Below are 21,469 nucleotides of genomic sequence, written 5' to 3'. Positions count from 1 at the left end.
TAATGGGAGAATAGCTAGGAAAAATCCTTTTATTAGTAAAATTAACAAAGGTAAAAGAGTTAAGTTCAATAAAACTCATATTGAGAAGCCTGCAACTTTGTGGAATGACGTGTTATTCACGAACAAATCAAAATTAAATCTGCATGAGTCCGATGGCAAGGTAATGGTGTAGCGGAAGCCAAATATAGAGTTAGATTCTGCAAATCTTTAATCTACTGTAAAGTATGGAGTAGAAAGTGTGATGGTATAGGGGTGTGTGTTGGCATCGGGAGTGAGAGAACTGGTGTTTATTGAAGAGATTATGACAAAGGAGATTTATTTGGATATTCTTCGGGAAAATCTCCACCGAAGTGCTGAAAAATTTTGAATTAGGGAGACTTTTAAATTTTACCAGGACAATGACCCGAAGCATAAAGCGCATGTGGTGCAGGAATGGTTGCTTTATAATTGTCCGAAAGTGCTTGAAACACCACCACAGAGTTCCGACCTTAACCGTATAGAGCATATCTGCGATGACCTACAGTGTAAGGTCAATAGGGTACAAGTAACGTCGCGAGACGATTTGAAAAGTGCTCTCCGCACTACATGGGATGACATTTTGCCCCATTCTACCAACAAACTTGTTGCAACCATGCCTAACCGTTTAGAGAAAGTCATGAAACGCCATGCGTTTCCTATTAAGTATTAGTTAAGCGTTTGCGAGCAAGAAACAGTGTCCAAATATTAAAGTGACGCTGCAAATACACAACGTCATCTGTATCTCTACGTTTTTATGCTTCTTTCGTTTAAGACACCGTATTTGTACTCCTTTTCTTTCTGTAAATATATGAATATTCCTTAACTACTATCGTTTGGTCAAATTTGACCCCAGAAAACATATTTCTAGCTGTGGACAAAATATATTTTGCTTCACTGAGGCATGCAGTCGTCTATTCTCAGTTGGCCTTGAGATCTCGTAGTGAACGCATGTTCTTGCCCCTGCGCTTTGTTGTTTCGATGTTGGAAGACCTCTGGGGTCAAAATTGACCCCAGAATAGTAATTGCGCTGTACTTTTTTCTGCATGTCGTTTTTCTGTTGTTTCTTGAATAATGTTACAGAGATGTGTGCAGCATTCCCAACTGACAGATGGTGCAGCAGTTGGCCTTTTGAAATTTTCTACAGAATATTAGACGATGCATGCGTAAATAGTCATGTTGTTTACCATCTTTCCAAAGACACAAGAAGGCTTCAGAGACGAGACTTCATGAAGACTATTGCGATCAGTGGCGGATCTAGCCTGGGGTCGGGGGGCCTAGGGCCCCTAGTTTTTTGAGTAACAAATGTAATTTAATGTATTGTATATATTTTTCAAAGTTTATAGTAAACTCATGATATACCTACCAAAGTCTGGGTTCTGACTGCCCCCACTCCAGTTTTTGCCTTCTAGATCCTCTTCTGATTGGAATGACTCTCATTCAAGATAACGTAAAAGAAAGGGTCGAATGCAGGAACACTTCCTCGTAGCCTTCGGCAGTCATTATTACGACTAATGACTGGGAACATCAATGAAGACTGTCCGCAAACAGATGCTCCAGCTAAAAGGAGGAGATATGCTATTTGTCCTCGAGCTGATGACAAAAACATCCTTGCATTTCTTCTGTGTGCAACCAAAATGTGTGCAAGGGTCATTCAAGACAAACCTCTATATGTACTAACTGTCAGTAAAACATGTAAAATGTCTGTATTTGTTCTGTCTAACGGATATGTGATCAAGACACATTAAAAACTAAACATTGTGTGTCTTGATAGTAACCAAGCAACCGATGAAAGGCAAAATCATCAACTGTCAGTTTTTTTGAATGACAGGTTATGACATTTTTTTCTCAGTGCTAATAACTGAATGCTTTCCTTATATGAAAATAAGTGTATTTTCATACTTTGTTATTTTCGGATAACGAAAAAAAATATTTAACTTTAGTATGTTTTTCCGCTTTGTAAAATCTATTACCAAAAAACAATTAGTAAAAAAATTGAAAATATTTTTTTCCTCAAAACTATTTAAATCCATTAAAGTATAGTACTAGTAAACAGTCTACAATGAACTGCTAATGGAAATACATTTTGGCATATGTTAATTTCAAAATAAATAATGGGGTCAAATCTGACCCCACGATAGTACTTATGTAGTGTAAAAATAACGATAGTAGTCAAGAGATAACTAAATACGTATTATTTTACTAACACAACTCTCATTTATTTCACAATCTTTTCTACTCTTAACACAATGCAAGTGTCCGAATATTAGTGTGAGTCACTGTAATTGATAACAATACAAGTATCTTTACTACATAAAATTGCTCCCATTTCTGTCATTTAATGTTTGAGAATGAAAGCGAAACGCGAGGGTAGGACTCTGGGAGGAATTATCCTCCATGTGTACTGTCAGAAAGATAGTTCCGTTTTCTGGTACGATCTTTAAATTATAGTAGATGTCATCAACATATATACTATAAGTAACTTATTCACTTCATTCAATGCTAACCGTATTTTGTTATTTTTAATTTTTCTCATCATCCATTCTGAGGCAAAGTTACACAAACCATGTGTATAATATCCGTTTGCATTTCACTATTGGTCGATTTACTTTTTTCCTTCGAAAGTCTAATTCTTTCAAGATATTACATTATATATGTATATAGCCCATTTCCCCCTTGTGGTTATATAATGAGCATGGAAGACCTCGGCGGAAACTGTTTTTCCGCCATTCGGATACCACGTTCAAATATAGATCAACGTTTCATATAACCTCGCTGCTGAAAGAGGTGCTAAAGTTTAATACAACCAACCAATCATCTAAACAGTAGGGATGGCCACATTTTTTCGAAAAATACTTTTTCGAAAAATGGCCCTTTCGAAAACGAAAAACGAAAAATTTTTCGAAAAACGAAAAAAATCGAAAAAGGAAAAAAGAAAAAATTCGGAAAACGAAAAACAAATAACGAAAATTTTTTCGAAAAACGAAAAAATTCGAAATAGAAGGACGAAGTTTGGAGATGGAACACGAAGGGACGAAACGAAACTGAAAAACGAAACTGAAGAGAAATTTCAAGTTGCGAAAGAGCAACATTTCCTTCCCTGCCTGGTTTGATTGAAGTTATAAACAAAAGAAAAGAAACGCATTATTACATACAGATAATCTTTACTCCTGGACTGAAATTGAATAGTATCTTATTTCGCTGATGCGGCGTGTTCTAATCGTAATAGCTATTTGAGACTCTTTTAGCTAGCTATCTCGTACTCGCTTTTGCTGATACGGTACGTGGTTTCATATTCGCTGTGACTGAATATTTTGGTAACAATAAAAGATTGTTGTTTAGAGAAAGGACACGTGTCCTACGATATCAACACTTCTGGTATGTTTATTGGCCTAGTGGGAGAAGCATTAGTTCGTTATGAGGGATACCCAACTGACGTTCATTATATCAGTTACCAACGCAGAATGTTCGAATTATATAAGAGAACTGCAAGAAGAGATATATTTTCGGGAAGTATTTACAATGGGAAAGTCGAATATATGGGAACATTTCACTCGTGAAAAGGGTGGTGTTTCTTCAAAATGCAATTACTGTCGATGTATTATTCACAATCGAAATTCAACGACTGGCTTGTGGTACCATTTAAGATCACGACACGTTGGTGTTATACAGGAAACATCAAGACAGCAGTTACTGGAAGAGATTATTGAGGCCGAGGGTGATCCAGAGATGGAGCCACAAAAGAAACAGAGGTAAGTGATTGTACAAATCTATTGGTGTCATTTGAATCTTCTACCCCCCCCCCCCCTCCCCGAGTGGGATAGATAAGATTTATTTAGAGGACACTTGTGTTTAACACTCTTAAGGTAAAAATGAAAAATAACGTGACACGAACACACTTAGTGGACTAGTTATCTTTACACTCTTGTAACTTTTAGAATAATATAAAAAAGGCTGAAATTTTGTTACAAACTAAGGATACTACAGTATCACGAACATTCACAAAGATCCAAATGTTTTAGGCTTCTATGAGAGTAATAAATAATAACATGGACGGGGCATGCACATCCACAGTACAATAGTGTTACATACTACGATCATAATATGATTTATTTCAAATAAATAGGTACAAAGTTGTCATTATAGGTATTATGCCATTATTGGCAAGTCACTTGCCGCAACTGAGAAGCTTCCATGCTCCTTAGTCTTCACGTAAGGGATTGAAAATTTCACTCTTTTTTCCCGAAAGATTTTATTTCGATAACTGCTTGGATGAGTACGAGTATCATATCCAACAACATAGAAGGTTTTCAACGGACGTAAAGATCATAATGCAGTTTAACAGCAATTTGATATCTCAAACTGATCTGGAGATATTATACACATTGGTAAAGTTTGCAACACTGGTTAAAATTATGTAATTGCAAGAATTTATTGTAATTACAAGTACCAAAACCTGTTTCTGTTTCTGTAATGTTATAAAAGCAAAGAGAATCAAGATACATTACGAATAATCCCCAAATATGTCATTTTTAGGAGTATCACTATCAGTATACACGTTTTTCATATCTCCTGAACGATTTGAGATATCAAATTGCTGTAACGGCTCCGAGAAGTTTACGTCTTTTGAGAATCACCTACGTGATTAGACGTTCTGTTTATGTAAGAAATTTTTCGAAAAAAGTCTAATTTTCAATTTCTTGTATTCATTCGAAATAAGCCATGGTCATAGTATTCGACACTAAGGTATTTCGGGTTTGCATTTCACTGTCCGTCTCACTTCTATTCATAGACAGATCTAGGGGGGAAAGGTTATTTACCTCCCTGAGTTTCACAATCACCAGTGCTGCAAAAGTCGGTGAGAGAGAAAACACAATCTTTCACTGCCTTCTTTCCTCACCGTTGAGTTCGTCCTGAATCCGCCTCTGCTTTTATTAATACTATTATCAGGTTTCTGAAGTTTATATGCTTGTCATATTGCAGCGTACTTAATTTGCAACAGTAAATAACAAATTTGTGTTGTAAGTTTTCGTTTAACATTTAGATTTGAGATATGTAATAACATGGCATAGTGGCGTAAAAATATAACTTTATATTATGTTTTCAACACTATTAATTTGTTGGTACTGCAGAGTTTATTAGACAGAGTTCCCTTGTCGTTATTTGCATCTTACAAAATTCCAGCCATTTTTATCAATTAGTTTTAAAATTACATGGGCGTATCAAGATAAATGGCCCATCTCAAATTTTTATACTATAAAGTGGAGAAGTTCCATATAATATAAGCCTAATTAATCATTTTTTTTCTTTCTTTAAGTGTAAGATCTCAAATGATTGTTGCGTTTCCTTCTTTTAAAGAGACTCAAAATATTTTTCAAGTGAAAAGAAAACGTATAAATAAAAGAATCGCAATCTAGTTCTTATTTTAAGATTAAGACCTTGCAAATGTGTCCCGATGATAATGAGGATATTGGTTTTAGTTTAGCGTCCTACTCAGCTATAGAGAAGTGAACTCAGCGTAACATGAGATTCAAACCACTTGAGCTCCAGTCTGGAATCGAACCCGGTCTCCCGAGCCGAAGACGCATACGCTAAACATATAGTCACGAGGGACCTCGAACTAAGGGAGATGCTAATGAGCAAAATAATGGAATTAAGAAATTTAAAATAAAGGGAAGAGCCCGGGAAAGCCCACATGCACGGTGTTTATCCAGCAAAAGTCTATACAATTAGCGACGACGCCAAAGAGGGGAAGGGGGTAGTTCTTTGATGCAATGCTACGCCCCGACTGCCGCCTACAGACCTATTGTAATGTAGGCTAAACAATATCAGGATTATTTGATAGTCCCAAATTCATCTGTGCCTGAGTGATTGATGGAAGATAAGAGACCCCAAAACAGTTCCAACATAAATAGAAATTGAAAGCTAATTACGAATATTTATTAACGTTTATTTGTGATTGAATGAACATTTAAAACATAACTTTGAACACTTCTGGTGTAAGTTAAAAGCACTTTTTTAATTTTCTACTTTATTTTCTCGGAAACAAAGGTAAGCAAATATTTTTTTCCTAATTCTGTACCGAAGCGTCGCTTCTCCCTCAAAACCTGTGCTCCTCAGTTGTATAGAACGATCATTTTCGGTGTACAAAACATAGATCCCCACCATCACCAAAATTTTCTGTCCCTCTCTTTGCCCCTTGAAGAAATTAAAGCTGACGTCGTCACTGATCTTATACTTAACATTCATTATAATACACGATTTTTTTTCTAATAGTAACTTAAAGGTTGGTACAGAGATTGCCGTAGTTGCGAGCAGTAGTTTTGAATATTTGATAGCACGAAGTAATTATCGACTAGTACTACGGTTTTCAATGTTTTAGTTAGTGGCATCATTGCCACATTGAGTAGGGACCAGTGGTTGGGCCAAGTTTATGAGCAGTGATCCTAGCCCCCAGTTTTCCTGTAGCTTACCACTGAAATATGACTCGTCAAATTTTCTTCTGATTTAGGCGCTAGTTGTAAGAATGAGGAGCCAACTCAGAAACTATTGGCAGGTAAAAATTGGGAATACTAATTTTTAAAAAATAGCTTGGCGCCCGGGACTTTTCGTGAAACTACTATATATATATATATATATATATATATATATATAGTGGTGGATCCAAGGGGGGCTATAGCCCCTTTGACTCTCAGGTAAACACTGGATAAAATGGGAAAAAAATGAAATGAAATCTTTAAGTTTTACGTCCCACGGTTATGCTGGTTAGGCTAAAGGAGACGGTGATTATGAGAAATGAATGAAATGGTGGAATGAAGAAAGTGGAAGGAAACGGGAGAATCCCGAAAAAAACCACGAGCACGGTGTTTGTCCACACAGGATCCACACGGAGCGAGCTGGAATCGAACCAGGGACCCCAAGCACCGGAGATGAACGCTCTACCACTGAGCAACCGCGCAAGCGAGTGAGACATTTTCTCAGGTCAACATGTTCTCTCAAATTATGAAGTATTGACTGTATCCTATCGTCAAATTTCATATACATGGCTTTTCTGTTCTTTTGAGTAATGCTCAGCATTTCCATTCTTCTGAAAACATGATTACATATAGAATCTTCCCTCAATAGTCTTCACAAGACTGGAAATGTGCAGGGGTTGTGCATAATATTTTGTTTAAGCGTTTGTGTCAGTCTTCTACTGCTTTATTTATTCGATTCCTGTGACTGCTACAATTCCAACTTTCCGGAGAAAAATTTGGATTTTCCAGCCATTGCTCCGTAAAGTAATCATTGAAGACTTCGACGCTTCATCTAATCGGACAGCCTCCATGTTGATCAACAAACCATCAGAAATATACTCTACGGGTACTAGTGCCAGTTTCACGTAACCTGATAGGAAAAAGAAGATTTCCCCCACTACGCTCAAGTACAGGTGAACGTTGGTATTACGTCTTCCACCGTCAGCCCCCCCTCACACATACACGGAGGTATAGAGTGTATCTAAATATGTCTAAATAACAAATTACAACCTTCATAATAACACTACGTTTTTTAAAACAATTACATTTGCCTGTATTAGTAAGGTAAGTAACAGTTGCAGTGTTATTCTAATGGAAATTTTATTGAACAATTGTATTGTTTATTTTTCTTCTTTTTGGCAATCGGGCTTGTGACATAATGTTGGAATGGCAAGGGATGGCAGGGTTGGTAATTGAATAGGTATTTACTTATTGATATAAGAATTTCATAATATAAAATCAAAAACCGAGGAAACCGGAGAACCCCGACAAAACCCGCGCACACGGTGTTTGTCCACCAAAAAGCTCACTTGGCGTGAGCTGAAGTCGAACCAAGAATCACATGCACCAGAGGTGAACGCTCTACCACTGAGCCACCGTGGCCCCAAACTCATGGTAGAGCTTTCACCTGTGGTGCATGGGGTCCCTGGTTTGATTCCAGCTCGAACCAAGTGAACTTTGTGATGGCCAAACAAAGTGCGTGTGGGTTTTCTCGGAGATCCCCCGTTTGCTCCCACTTTCTTCATTCCACCATTTCTTTCATTTCTCATCACCATCCGTCTCCTTTATCCTAGCCGACATAACGTAGGACATAAAACTGAAGGATTTCATTTCGTTTCATTTCTACCACTGAGCCACTGCGGCCCCAGGCGTGCAGGATAGTCTAATGTTGTAGCAAGAGTTGATTATTGTATAAGAAAGAAACAGTAACGATAAATATGAGTTCGTTCAATTATACAAAAATAGCGAACGCTTTGGCTTAAAGAGCTTAAAGGTTCATCGTAGCAGAAACAAACATTTCCATTAGATTTTAATCTGCGAAAAGTCAATGTATCATGTTTGTTATCAACCATCCTTTAAAGATCCTGCCTTACGTTCTCCGGAAGCCTTTTCTTTCGCCCAGCTAATAGTCTCCTTTTCGAATAGTCTGTACGACTTGGTGGCTTGGTGCGTATTTCCCATACAAGCAACGTGTCATGTTTAACTTGTACGTATTAACTTTACTATTTCTATAATACTCGGTGACCTGTAATTGTTGTGAAATAAAAGCTTGTATAGTTTTAATTCACCTAAATGTATGCCCCTTTTGCTCCAGATATTTTTATCAACATTTTATTTTCGAAACCCTGCAGTTTCCATTCTTGTATTTGTGTTAGGGATCAACTTCCACATTCATATAAAATTGGGCAGATTAAGCTATAAGCTGTTATTGATTTTAATGTTTTCGATATTCCTTAAGACAATAAAATGTTTTAGAATAGGGTAAAATTTAGTACATAAATAATATGCAATACTTTTCTACAAGACAAAAATTAAAAACAGTAAATGTTTGTTACTCGGGATTGTCAGCTAAAAGGAACAGCAGTGCTTTCTCAACATCGGGTGCGAGTGAATCGACGTACGAATTTAGAGTTTACACGATTCTCTTTATTCGAAAAGCTTCCCTCCCTGTGAAGGTCAACGACTTCCTTTTCCCTTCTGCAGTGGTAAGTGGTGAGAGGTAGGGGAGTTTCCTATCAGGTTGCCTGGAACAGACTTTAGAAGAATGACACGCAGGGATGCGCACGAGACGAGACGAAATATAATTTTTCTGACAAAATTCGAGTCAAGACACAGCTCTTCCAATAGAAACATACATTTTTCGAGTCGAGACATCACTTTTACAACTTGTCTCGTGCGTATTCCTAAATGACAGACAAAATGTAATTTACACTTTAAAAACTTTTAGCTTTAAAATCACTCTTTCGATCATCACTAATTGCACAGCAGTAAGATCACCGATCAGTCAGACAATTTTATATTTGGATGATATGTAAATGTAGACATTGAATGCAATTGGTCAAATTTCCGGCTTTTTAAACTTAGGCCTAAGTTTACTGGTTCTTAATTTTAAAAAGGCTTTAATCGCCCATAGATCAATGTATAGAACTCTATGCTCGCAGCAGAAATCAAACACTCCTAACACCACATTTGCTCCAAAACAGTTAATTTGTGTTAATTTAATGTGCATTTCAACAATGAAGCTACCTGTCACGTGATCCTCCAATTTAAAATGAAATCTGAAGTACACATCCTCCCATCGGGATTTATCCAAGGAGTATACGACTTGTAACTTAGCAACATGCGACAAAGACACGTATGTTTCACGGCTACTCGGTAGTATGTTTATTATTATTATTTGCTAAAAGAAACTAGAAAGAACTTACTTATTTTTAAAGAATCCAATCTACTCGTAAAAAGCAAACACCTAGTTACAAGCAGCTACGAAAGATGTCAGCACATCAAAGAGACTGCAGTGAGGAACATTCAACTCGACGCTGAACTATGTTCATTTAATGTCACGGTCGTAAATATACTGCAACTAAACACCAAACAACTGGAGACGAAAGTATTTACTTGTTTGTAGAAAACGTGAAGTCATGGTGACTCCACAAGATAACGTGTAAACACAAACTTTATAAATTACATGAATCATCTCCAAAAGAGAAAAATGTAATGATGACGCGCGAAAATAACAGATCGCATGATTGTGTATGTATGTAGGTTATAGCTATCAGAAGAAAATTACATTACTGTTTAGAGTTCTACGAAGACTATCATTAAAATTGATTTTGCAATTTTATTGTAAATTCAATAGATTCTAAAATGTGGTTTCAAGTGGCGATTTTTTGTTTCGCTGAAATCATACCTTGTAATAATCAGTCTTCCAGATAATGAAGGTAACTGTACTGAGAAATTACAAAGCGGATTGCGAAAGTTTATGATAGCAATGTTCTGTACATTATTGCATGTAGCCAGATGTATTGGATAGATTTTCAACGAACTTAAAAATTCGTTACTTAATTCTGAATGTCTGCGTATGTGCGTGTGTTATTTGTGGTTTTCAAGTTTGAACTCTCCGTTCGATAGAGTGTCAATAACTATCTTAAAGAAGTTATGGTATTTTTCGCATCACTCTTACCGTTCTCAAGATATTGATAAAAAAAAAAAAAATCTGATTTCGGGAGATTTAACGAGCCATATCTCGGGAACCGTAAACCATAGAATGATGATGTTGGTGTTGATCAATACCTAAGAGGATGGTGAATATTTTGGTACCAAATACTAACCGGTGACCACTGGGTATATCTGCATTTCCAGTATATATAAGGTGATTAAAAAAAAAAAAAAAGACAGCTCAATATAGCTAATTCAAAAGATCCCCTAATATGCAGGTTCCAAATACGTAAGTGTATTATCTACTGAATTTAATCGAATAAATTTAATATACAATTTCATATAAATTATTCTTTTAAGTTCGTTCTAGCAATGCTCTTAGATCATTCTCAATTAGTAACAATATATTTTCGTACAGTCATGTTTATCAAAACTTAGACTTACAGTTATTACTTTGGAGTCAAAAGGTTCCGAGTTCAAACACCGCAATTGGAGATGTTTATTTAAGTTTTCTAAGAGTTTAACATTCAACTACCAACACAATGTCAAGTTAATACCTTTGTCGATGCTGAGTATCTGCGATTAGCCAGGGATAAAAGTGGATCTGAAAAGATAGGGGAATGGATGACGTCACGCCGTCCCCCATGCCTATCATTGCCCATTGTATTTTCAGGAAGTGGAGGAACGCCATATATATTTTTGGAAGTGAGGGAACGTCGTTCTCTCTCATTCCCCCTCACTTTGCCCCTGCTTTCAGCCCAGAGATTTATAATTATTTTTCTGATCCTTTGAAATAAACTTTGAAATAAACTTTTTAAAGTCTAATTATAATCTAATTAAGTTTAAGAATAATCTAATTAATCATCCGTCATGTTTTTTTCTTTTCAAAAAATTATTTATTTATTTATAGTGTTGCCCTTGCGATGAAGAATTCTTCGAATCGTTTCAAAAACTAGCAAGACGAGAAATTTCTCGAATCTCATAGGCAATACTACTAGTTTACCACTCCAGCTTTAGATTTCAAACACTGTTTCAGTACTACATGATTCGTAATACAAAAACCATAAAGTTATATAGTGATTGTACGAACTTAATGAAGAGCATTTGTAAGCGTTTAAAGGTGCGCAATTCATTATACAATATACTCAAATAATGAATATCGTTAAAATATTACTATATCATATCCTTCGTGGACCTCTTGTGATGCGGGATTATTCCGGTACGTAAAAAGAGTTCTACAAATTTTACAAGTCCAGACGAGAAAATCTTATTTGTTGTTTCGCATCGTCTCGTCTCGTGGACAACACTACTTTTGGCCCATAGATTTATATGGAGAATTCTTTTTCTCTTTCTCTTCTCAATTGCATCTAATATTGGTCTTTTGTTCCCTACTATTCCTAACACCTCCTTATTCGTTTTCCGTTTGATTCAGCTAATTTTCTCCATTCGTCTCCACACTCACATCTCGCAAGCTTTCAGTCATTTTTTTTTATCACTTTTGCGTAACAGCCATGTTTCTGCTGCATAGAGTACAATACTCCACGCAAAATATTTTGTGAGTCTTTTCCTTAACTGTTCAAGATCCACAAAATAAATTTTTTTCTTCTAAAGGATTCTTCTGCCATTCCTATCCTTGCTTTTATCTTAGTATCCCATTTCATATCATCAGTAATAATACTACCCAGGAGACGACAGTGGGTAATAATAATACTACACTAATAATACTACCCACTAATAATACTTACTTCTATATTTGACACTTTATGCGTAACAGGATATTTTACACATGATACATATATATTCTGCTGGCGAAATTTGCATTATGATTTTTTGTTGGTAGTCTATATGTAGTTATTCCATTAAAACGAACATCCTTGTTCTTGTGACTCAAGGTTTGCGTTTGTTCGGTGATAAGTTTGATCCAAGTTTTTCTGTTCAAAAAAGAATTAAAGCAATATCCCTTAGGGTTTACGGTGGCACAGTGGTAGGGAGTTTACCTCTGGCGCTTGGGATCCTTAGTTGGATTCCAACAGCCCGCGCCAAGTGAGATTTTTGGTGGATCAACACCGTGTGCGTGAGTTTTCTAGGGGATTCTCGCGTTCCCTCCCATTTTCGTAATTTCACCACTATCATAATCCATTTCATCATCACCGTCTTCTTAGCCTCGTTGCATAATCGTAGGTCGTTGAACTAAAAACAAGGACAAAAATTTCTCTTAGAAATGAAAACTGCGTTACGCTTCTAATTTTGGTGGGATCTTACTCTACATATTTGTCATCAGGTGTGATTTCTTCAAGTTCCATCTTACTATCTTCTTGGGGTTCTTTATTGATTCACTACAACACGTCAAATATATTTCAACGTAGTTGTTCATCTGAATTTCCAACTTACTCGAAATGCCTTTTACAAAGAACTCAGATTTTCAAATTGAAAATCCGAGACACCATATACAATGACACAGAGCAGATTATTTCTATCAAATGAGTTTCGATGACTAGTAAAAGTGGAATTGTTTAAAAAAATTCACACGAATGATAATAATTTATGTTTTGAGGGGGGAAGCACGATATTTTTAATTTTCAGCAATTTTGGGGAAACATGTGATGGTAATCTGGGAATCTCCTAGCTATACAAGGACGTCTGAGAGCCCTATTCTTACAGGAACATCATTCAATACATATTGTGTATGTCTTCCTCATTCAACACAATTCCCGGTTGGAGAGGTATTCACACCAGCGTCAATTTTTTGATAGAACTTCTTCAGTATCCAATTGTACTACCAATAACGTAATGCTTCTTTTCGAATGAGGAACATGTAGGAGGTCGAAAACAAGCAGTACATAGTTTAATAAATTAACATTTTCACTGTTCATTCAATACCAACACACCATAACTCATAGACAACTGGCATGCAAGGTGTAAGTTTGTACGTGGGACTAACGCTAGCTTCATCTCTCGGAAAAAATATATTGCTCCAATGTGCCCATTTCGGGAGCAGTAAAATGAAACGTGTACCGTATAATATAAAGCTGATATCTTTACTATTGCAATACATGCGTATGTTTGCTGAGTATGATGAGTCCCGGAAACTCAGTTTCTAGTGTTTCAATCTAAAATGAGAATTTGTTAAAGGTGAAAATTCAGATTTTAAAAACAAAATCGAAATAATTTTAAACATACAAAAGAAAAAACTAGATATGTGCTTTAAAAAAAAATACGCAACAGTATTCAGTATATCTACATTTGAATGAAAAAATCTTAATGCTTTATTACAAAACACACGTTTCAAAAACATTTCGCAAAATTATTTTCCCGCTACGGGAACATTGGAGGCTGATGGGTTTAAGATTCTTTTTACATTATTACAATGTCTGATGTTACCTGCAATATCTGGATATGAATCTTTTAAACTCTGAAAGAGTTTCAGATGCCCAAAATGACTAAAAAGTGGACTTGATCCCCTTGTGCATTGAATGCGCCATATACAGATATCGGATGTTTCAAATGAAACATCCAATGATTATATATAAATTACAAACAGTTGGAGATAAAAGAATGAAACAGGAAGTGAGGTAGGAAAATTCAGAGGGCGCGTCGAATGGAGTGTTCTGCTTGCCACACGAGCTCCCCTTTCTGTGAGATAGTTTTTGTTGAAGATGTCTTCGTTGTAAATGTTTCCTCCTTAAGAGGGGCTGAATTATTTCCTTGTAGTAGGTCAACTTGGGAATTGAATTCTCAAAGATGTCCAATATCCAATTTTTAAAGCTTTTCCAAATAAACTCCCTACAATTTACACAACAACGGCCAACATTGACCATTATAATGATCAATACCAACAATAGAAATAGGGAGAAAAGTGGAAGAAAGTAGTGTAGAGCCCATATTTAGTAGTTTTCACCTCAAAATGCATCTTGTAGAACTTAGAAAATAACAGTGAAAACGTCATTTAAGACTGCAAGCCAACGCATTCAAAGCCAGAAGAATGTTCTGATTTCATGCAAGAACACTAGTTACTAGCCTACACTTGCTCGGCTCCATAGAAATAAGATAATCGTAAACTTTTAGTAAATGATATTAAACATATTTTATTAAGACAAAAAGGAGATTCATTCTTTGACCTTGACTAATCTCTGCCATTTCACTCGCTAGGAATAAGCTTATTTGCGAAATTTACAAGAAAGTACACATCAAGTTTAATAGAATATTAATAACAGAAAATAGTCGTGGCACATATAGACGGAAAGATGCCAAATAATCCCCCCCTTTTTTATCTCTCTTGAACAGATATGAGCTTTCTCTCGTGGTTAAGAGGTTAGCCTTTCGCGTGAGAGACCCAGGTTCGATTCCCGGTGGGAGCTCATGTGGTTCGGATTCCACATTATTCAGTAGGTCCCTTCTCATATAGCCTCGCTGCTGAAAGGGACGTTAAACTCAAAATCAACTCAACTCTTGAGCACATATACAATACATACAAATGCAAGTTATGTCAAATCACAGAGACTTACTTTAATTACATTACAAAATCTGTGTTCTTGCCTTTAAAGAAAGTCAGAATAAGAAAAATAAACACACTGCTGAACAAGACTGCACTTATTTAATATAAAAACAAATTTACACGTGACGTTTCGATCTTCTAGCCAAGATCCTCATCAGACGTACACTCTGATGTGGAGTGTACGTCTGATGAGGATCTTGGCTAGAAGATCGAAACGTCACGTGTAAATGTGTTTTTATATTAAATAAGTGCAGTCTTGTTCAGCAGTGTGCTTATTTTTCTGATTTTATTCGCAAGACGTTGACTATGATTGTGTGTCAGAATAAGAAGTATATCGGTAAGTAACTACCTACACTTACGATGAACATAAATAAAACTGGAAGAAGATGTGCAGTAAGAAATTATTATTTATTATTCTACAACATCTTTTGAACACAAAGACAAGACAAATTTACAGTTACAGTGTCTGATAAGTGAACGAAGCTTTCATGTGACACCGCCCATAAGCTTTTGCATAGTATTGCAGGCACTTTTGAATTTTTGAGATGCTACAGGCCAGTATCTTTTGAATTCAGCCATGTTTCGGACAGTTTTACCAATCTGGCAATATTCTTCACAATTTCCAAATATCATTCAATTCGTCGGAGCTGTGAGCAGTTGGATGGGTTCATATGTTTTTCAACAAAATCAACCTTGTGTTTCAAGTGCCAGTTTTGCGTAGATTTAGCGTAGTATGCAGTTGCCGAATCTGGCCAAAACAATGAGGGGGGGGATATTGTATTTTTGGATGAACAGATCCAATATATTTCAATCAAAAATTTTCTTGTACGCTTTATATCTGGAGAACTACATACAGTGTAGCTAAACCCAAACTATCACTTAACTCAGTATGATGTGCTTACTCCATAGAAAATACGAAAACTCGATTAGGGCCAATTCAAAAATTTTGTGGCCTCTGATCCAAAAACTAATTATTGGCCAAGATCGCAATTTTTTATGCATTTTTTATCATTCCTGAAATTCTTTTTACATAAAGAGAGCAATCCTTTCTGCAGACATTCCTTTTCATAAATGTCTGAATTTCTCCCTTTGTATAGAAAATACCCGATCGTAGGCCAGACGAACAAATTACTTACCACACGAACACTTTTGGTCCAAGTCTTTCCACTGACACATATTGGTTTTATTCATCCATATCTTCATCTTTGTCTTCTGTACAATATTACGGGCCAGGAAATGTTTGGAAATCCTCTTTCACGTACGTTTCATCGTCCATCAAAATACATTGTCCTCTCTTTTTCATAATATTCATTCATACAATTTGCTATCTCTTGATTGTGCACTTCCTGAACTGATGAGGGAACTTATTGCGCTATTTTTTTGCGTTTTGTGGATTTTCAAATTGTGTCTAGCTTTGATTCGTTGAATCGTTGCGATTGTGGTATCTGCTTGTACCTTACCAAGTACCTACCTCACGTTGGAAGGCACTGTAAATGTATCGAAATATGTGCTTTAGAGGAAGTGTTTTAACCGGAATTTTAGTTTCTACAAGATACGGAAACCACACTTCCGTGTAAGTGCTGCTTCTGTTTCATTTACGTGAAATTTGCGTACTAACATTCTAAATTTCTATTTCAGCAAATATCAGAGCTAAGATTTTCTGACCAATACTTTGAACCTAAAATCTCAGCAGATGCAAGCAGATCAGCATCATTCTCTTTAAGAAGACACTTTATAACAGCTTTTTTCAGACCTTGAAAACAGAGATTTTACATTAACAAAATGAAATGAAATCAAATACTTTATCATTCTAAAACTTTAGAGAAAGTTACCGGTATTGCGTACCGTTGCGTATCTTCAGGGAAAAAAAAACACTGATTATGGTTATTCAGTACCTTCATAATGAGAGCAGTACAGAAAACTTTAATACTTTAATAATATCCTCTACCGCTACACTATCAGTGTATTTGTTGACACAAATGTTATATTATTAATTCTTTTTTATGCATCTCGGATAATAAATGCGCATTAAGGGTATAGTCAGATGTGAGGAGCAAGTAACGCCGAGAAAACCAACTTCCTCTTGACCATATGGTTTGGAATCGAGGTAAGAACATTTTCACACCAGAACTGAGCACCCCATCATATATCTATCATGCTTCTAGTATGCTTTCGTTTTCGTTGTTAAGTGTCCTAGATTTAATCAGTACCGGTAACTTTTTTAAGAATTTTACTGATAGTTGTTGTAACAATTAGTGGATTCTTTTCTTATAATAACCACCTAATTTGTTTTCTTAGTTTGAAACTTGGACAAATAGCTTAGCCTAATGTAGATTTGAAATCTCTCTTCATCTTGCTAGGAAGGATTACAAAAGTAAATGCTAATCTTGTTCAAAATTATATTGTTCGACACGAAGTCCTATATGAAGGATGAATCAGGTACATTTTGAACAATGGACGTGGAGTGAGTTTCGTTCAAATGATTTTTTAAAATATATATATCTGTAACTACTATCATCATGTTTGCATCCATCATACATACATCAACGGAGGTAGAACATTACAAACTTTTGTTCGGCAGCAATATTCTAGATGGCCCATAGTACCGACACCAAACAGTGGAACATTGGACTATTTACATTTACTACCGACAGTAACGACACGCTGCAGCGCAACTGTAAAGACTTTGCTGCCATCAGAGTCGATGGTGACATTGTTAGTGCTTAGTTAAGATTATATACATTAAATTAATTACAGTACTGATTTTTTTTTTCAATTTGCATATCCTTTCTTTCCCAGGAGAAAATGTGTTGGGTGTAGTTGTATAGTATCTGATTTGATTTGATTTTGAGTTTAACGTCCCGTTCAGCAGCGAGGCTATATGAGACGTGGACCTACTGATTAACGTGGAATCCGAACCACATGAGCTCCCGCCGGGAATCGAACCCGGGTCTCCCACGCCAAAGGCGCGTACGCTAACCGCTTAGCCACGAGGGAGCTCTCTATAGTATCTGAAAATAAGTTATAAGTATAATTACAAATTACAAGAAAATGAATATTCAGTAATGAAACACAATATAACATAGGTTAGATATTGATATTTATAGACAAAATAAGTTTCCTTATAAAGCTAGATTCATACAGTAAAGTGGTTGTCACATGTACAATAAATATACGTCACAGAAAAAAAAAAACAAATCAAACAATATTCGGTGTCAAATTTTGTTCACTTCACTTGCGGTTTGAAATTTCTAGCCAGATTCCACCTTTGGCCATCAAAATCATAGATGCAGGCTCAAATTCTGGTGGTATTTTAGTTAACTTTGATACGTGGAATTCGTATTTGGAAATCAATGAAGCAAGTCCTAGTTTTGATTGCATTAGACCAAATCTCATTCCTGCAAAGAACATATATGTATAAATGAGCAAATATTTTTAGAATATATAATATTAAAAAATAGGTCTATATAAACAAATCTCATTCCCAGAATAAAATTGACTTAATTCAAAATGTTTTAAATTACTATCAATTTTTAATGTAATAACTATAATTTGTATGTATTTAAGAAAGGCTTCCTTGATAATAATTAATACTCTACATCAGTGGTTCTCAAACTGGGGTCCGTGGAACCTAGCTAGGGGGTCCGCGACACCTAAAAATTGAAATGTGTTGTAATGAAATGGAACTCACAGCTGTTATGCAAGAAGTATTTTTAAGATTAACCCATTTGGGACCAAATTATTATTTTTCTGATTTCTTTCACTTTAAGAATTCAATTTAGTTTATTATTGCCTAAACATCACGAAAATATAACATTTTGATTTTACCTGCGCATCGGATGTGACTTACGCCCTGTCCTATAAATAGGACGCTGGTCCTTTCTGATATACTAGAAAGGCCATATTCCTAACTAATTGCATACTATTGCTTGAGTGAAGCAATTCAAATTTTTACCGCTAAGTGCCTCAAGGCATTGAGTGATCACGGCCGGTCTATCGAAGCACAAAGTCTTCCTGATTTATATATATATACTGTATATATGTACTGTATATATGTATATATATACTGTATATATGTATATATTTATATATATACTGTATATGCGTGTGTGTTTTGTATTGATGTTTATTTACCAAAATTATACAAAATAAGATATATGACACATAACTAAACATAACATACAAATAGCAGTATTTAGAACACTAAACTGTTACGTTTGAAGATCAGATAATTGCTATTTTGTAATTTCGATCTACCTGTGCTAGTTTGTTACACGTGTTTGGCTTTGATTCAAAGTTTATTTTTCTTTGCCTTCTTGGTATTTCACGAAACGCTTTGAAACACAATGTGACATTACACTTTTCAAAGTATGATAATGATATTCAAGTGCATCTATTGGCATCTTTACGTCTTCCTTTCCATAATGAAGTAACCACTTCCAGCGAGACTTACATCATTGCATACATTTGAAAATGTGACCGCCAAGTTTGATATATGTGATAGATATACAGATATGTTGCGTGTAAATGTCAGAAGATCCATATTGAACTGAGTTGGTTTCGTAAACATGATTATGAGTTTACGATCATCATGTTAATAATTTGTGAAAATATCACCCAATACCACTTCTTGCATCTTATATCAATTCTAATATGTCCATCATGTAGTCGGGTCCATCTCATCGTTCACGAAATAGGATGTATGTTGTCAGAATTTATGCCAATTACAACACGTCAATTGTCATTCCATTTGGCAATGAGAACTTACCATCCCAATCGAATCTGTATTCATATGAACTCCCTGCATATGTATTTACTTAACTCTTGAAACAGTCAATGAATACTGAGACACACGATTGCTTTGCAGAGTACCGGTTGCTCTGAATCCCAATTCACGAAGATGTATTAGCAGATCTCTACTTGCGAAAAAATTCTCAAAATATAGCAGATGACTATTCGGACCATTTACAATATCTAGCATATTGAAAACCACTCTGGAATCTTAAGAAAAATCGTCTTCTCTATCATGATATATATTGTCGCTAGCACTAGCCTTTATTTTCATATCCTTTCCATAGCAGAGATCAAATTTTTATGACAAGTTTTATAATCGTACAACAGAAAATGATGATTGTTCTTTATATGTACATCATAACCAACTGTTTCCTTCACTATAGCTATATTGCACTGAGTCACTGTTGAAAATACAAAAGAATATCTCTGCAGGTGATTTGTTTACAACATTCCTCTTTCAGTTCGCTGAAGTTTGTCAGTTTGTACACCAACTAGTGGAAGCTTTGTGTATGATGCGTATTTTTTTTTCAAATTTGAACATTATTATTCAGCACTTTTCTTTTTCTACCACTTATTTCTCTACTGTAGTTACAGTAAAGCTTAGATGCAAATTGCATTCAATTGAGAAAAGTAAAAAAAAAAAAAAAAAAAAAGTAGTATTTAAGTATTGAACAATGAATAATAAGCGTAAGAACGCGAAAAATCAAGGGCGTCAAACTATCTATACATTCGCTTTTATTACTTAGTAGTATATTGCTTTGGACCAGTGTCCTATTTATATGACACTAATGTTTCAACATTTATAGCACCGAAAGTAATAACAAAACTAAAATAAGTTTTTTATAGTCTGATTGCCGCGTACCTATTGCTGCCTAATACATATAAATTGAACGCATTGTTTGTATTAAAAACAAAAAATAACGTTGCCCGAAACATACCCAAATAAAGTAACTTACACAGATAAATTTAAGTGTCCGTCTTTTACAGAGGGAAAGGAAAAAATGTATCAAAAAATCACAGTGCATTATGACAGGTCTCCAATTGCTCCCTGTAATTAGCAGAACACGAAAACCTTATTCTTCTTTGTTATAAAAAATAAAATATCAAGTGTCCTAAAAATAGGACACTGGTCCCAAATGGGTTAAGAAATTGCAGCTGTGGGCTGTAAAAGTACAAAAAATTAACCATTCAACATTTGCAGTGCTCAAGGATTTCATTAATTCTTCAGGTGAAAAACCCTCTGCTAATATGCAAAAAATACTTGTAGAACTCTTGAAAGAATTAGCTGTAAGTTTTCGAGAATATTTCCCTGTCCTACAACCTGGTAATGGTTGGATTGAAAATCCTTTCACTAATGTAGAAATCTATGACATACAAGGTATGAATCGTTCTAACACAGAACAAGAACAGCTATTGGAACTATCCTGCGATACTTCATTGAAAAACGTTTTCAAAGAAAATAAACTTTGTAGCTTTTGGTTGTGTGTGCGCTGTATGAAGAGTTGTCTAAAAAGGCATTGCAACATTTGATGCATTTCCCTACTCCTTATTTATGTAAGCAGACCTTTTCTGCTCTTTGCAATATTAAAACCTTAAAACGAAATAGTCTTAATGTGGAATCGGACCTAAGATTGATGGTGATAAAACTTATTCCAGCCTTCAGTGCAATTATGGAAAGACACAAACCGCCTTATGCAGAGTCGTTTTGATGTAC

General features: G+C 35.5%; 1 protein-coding gene across 1 annotated transcript in view; it reads right to left on the bottom strand.

Moving 5' to 3' along the window:
- LOC145667764 (uncharacterized) overlaps window positions 1-21,469 on the bottom strand; it is a 59,176-nt gene that overhangs the window by 14,831 nt on the left and 22,876 nt on the right. The window contains exons 5-6 of the mRNA XM_081735205.1: window positions 18,197-18,359; window positions 14,972-15,002 (exon numbers count right to left, since the gene is read on the bottom strand). Coding sequence (XP_081591331.1) covers window positions 14,972-15,002; window positions 18,197-18,359 — 194 coding nt within the window. The remainder of the gene's footprint in view (window positions 1-14,971; window positions 15,003-18,196; window positions 18,360-21,469) is intronic.

This window comes from Thermobia domestica, chromosome 13 (genome assembly GCF_964235325.1).
Source record: "Thermobia domestica chromosome 13, izTheDome1.hap1.1, whole genome shotgun sequence".
In the NCBI taxonomy this organism is placed as follows: domain Eukaryota; kingdom Metazoa; phylum Arthropoda; class Insecta; order Zygentoma; family Lepismatidae; genus Thermobia; species Thermobia domestica.
This window is presented reverse-complemented; position numbering and strand designations above follow the sequence as displayed.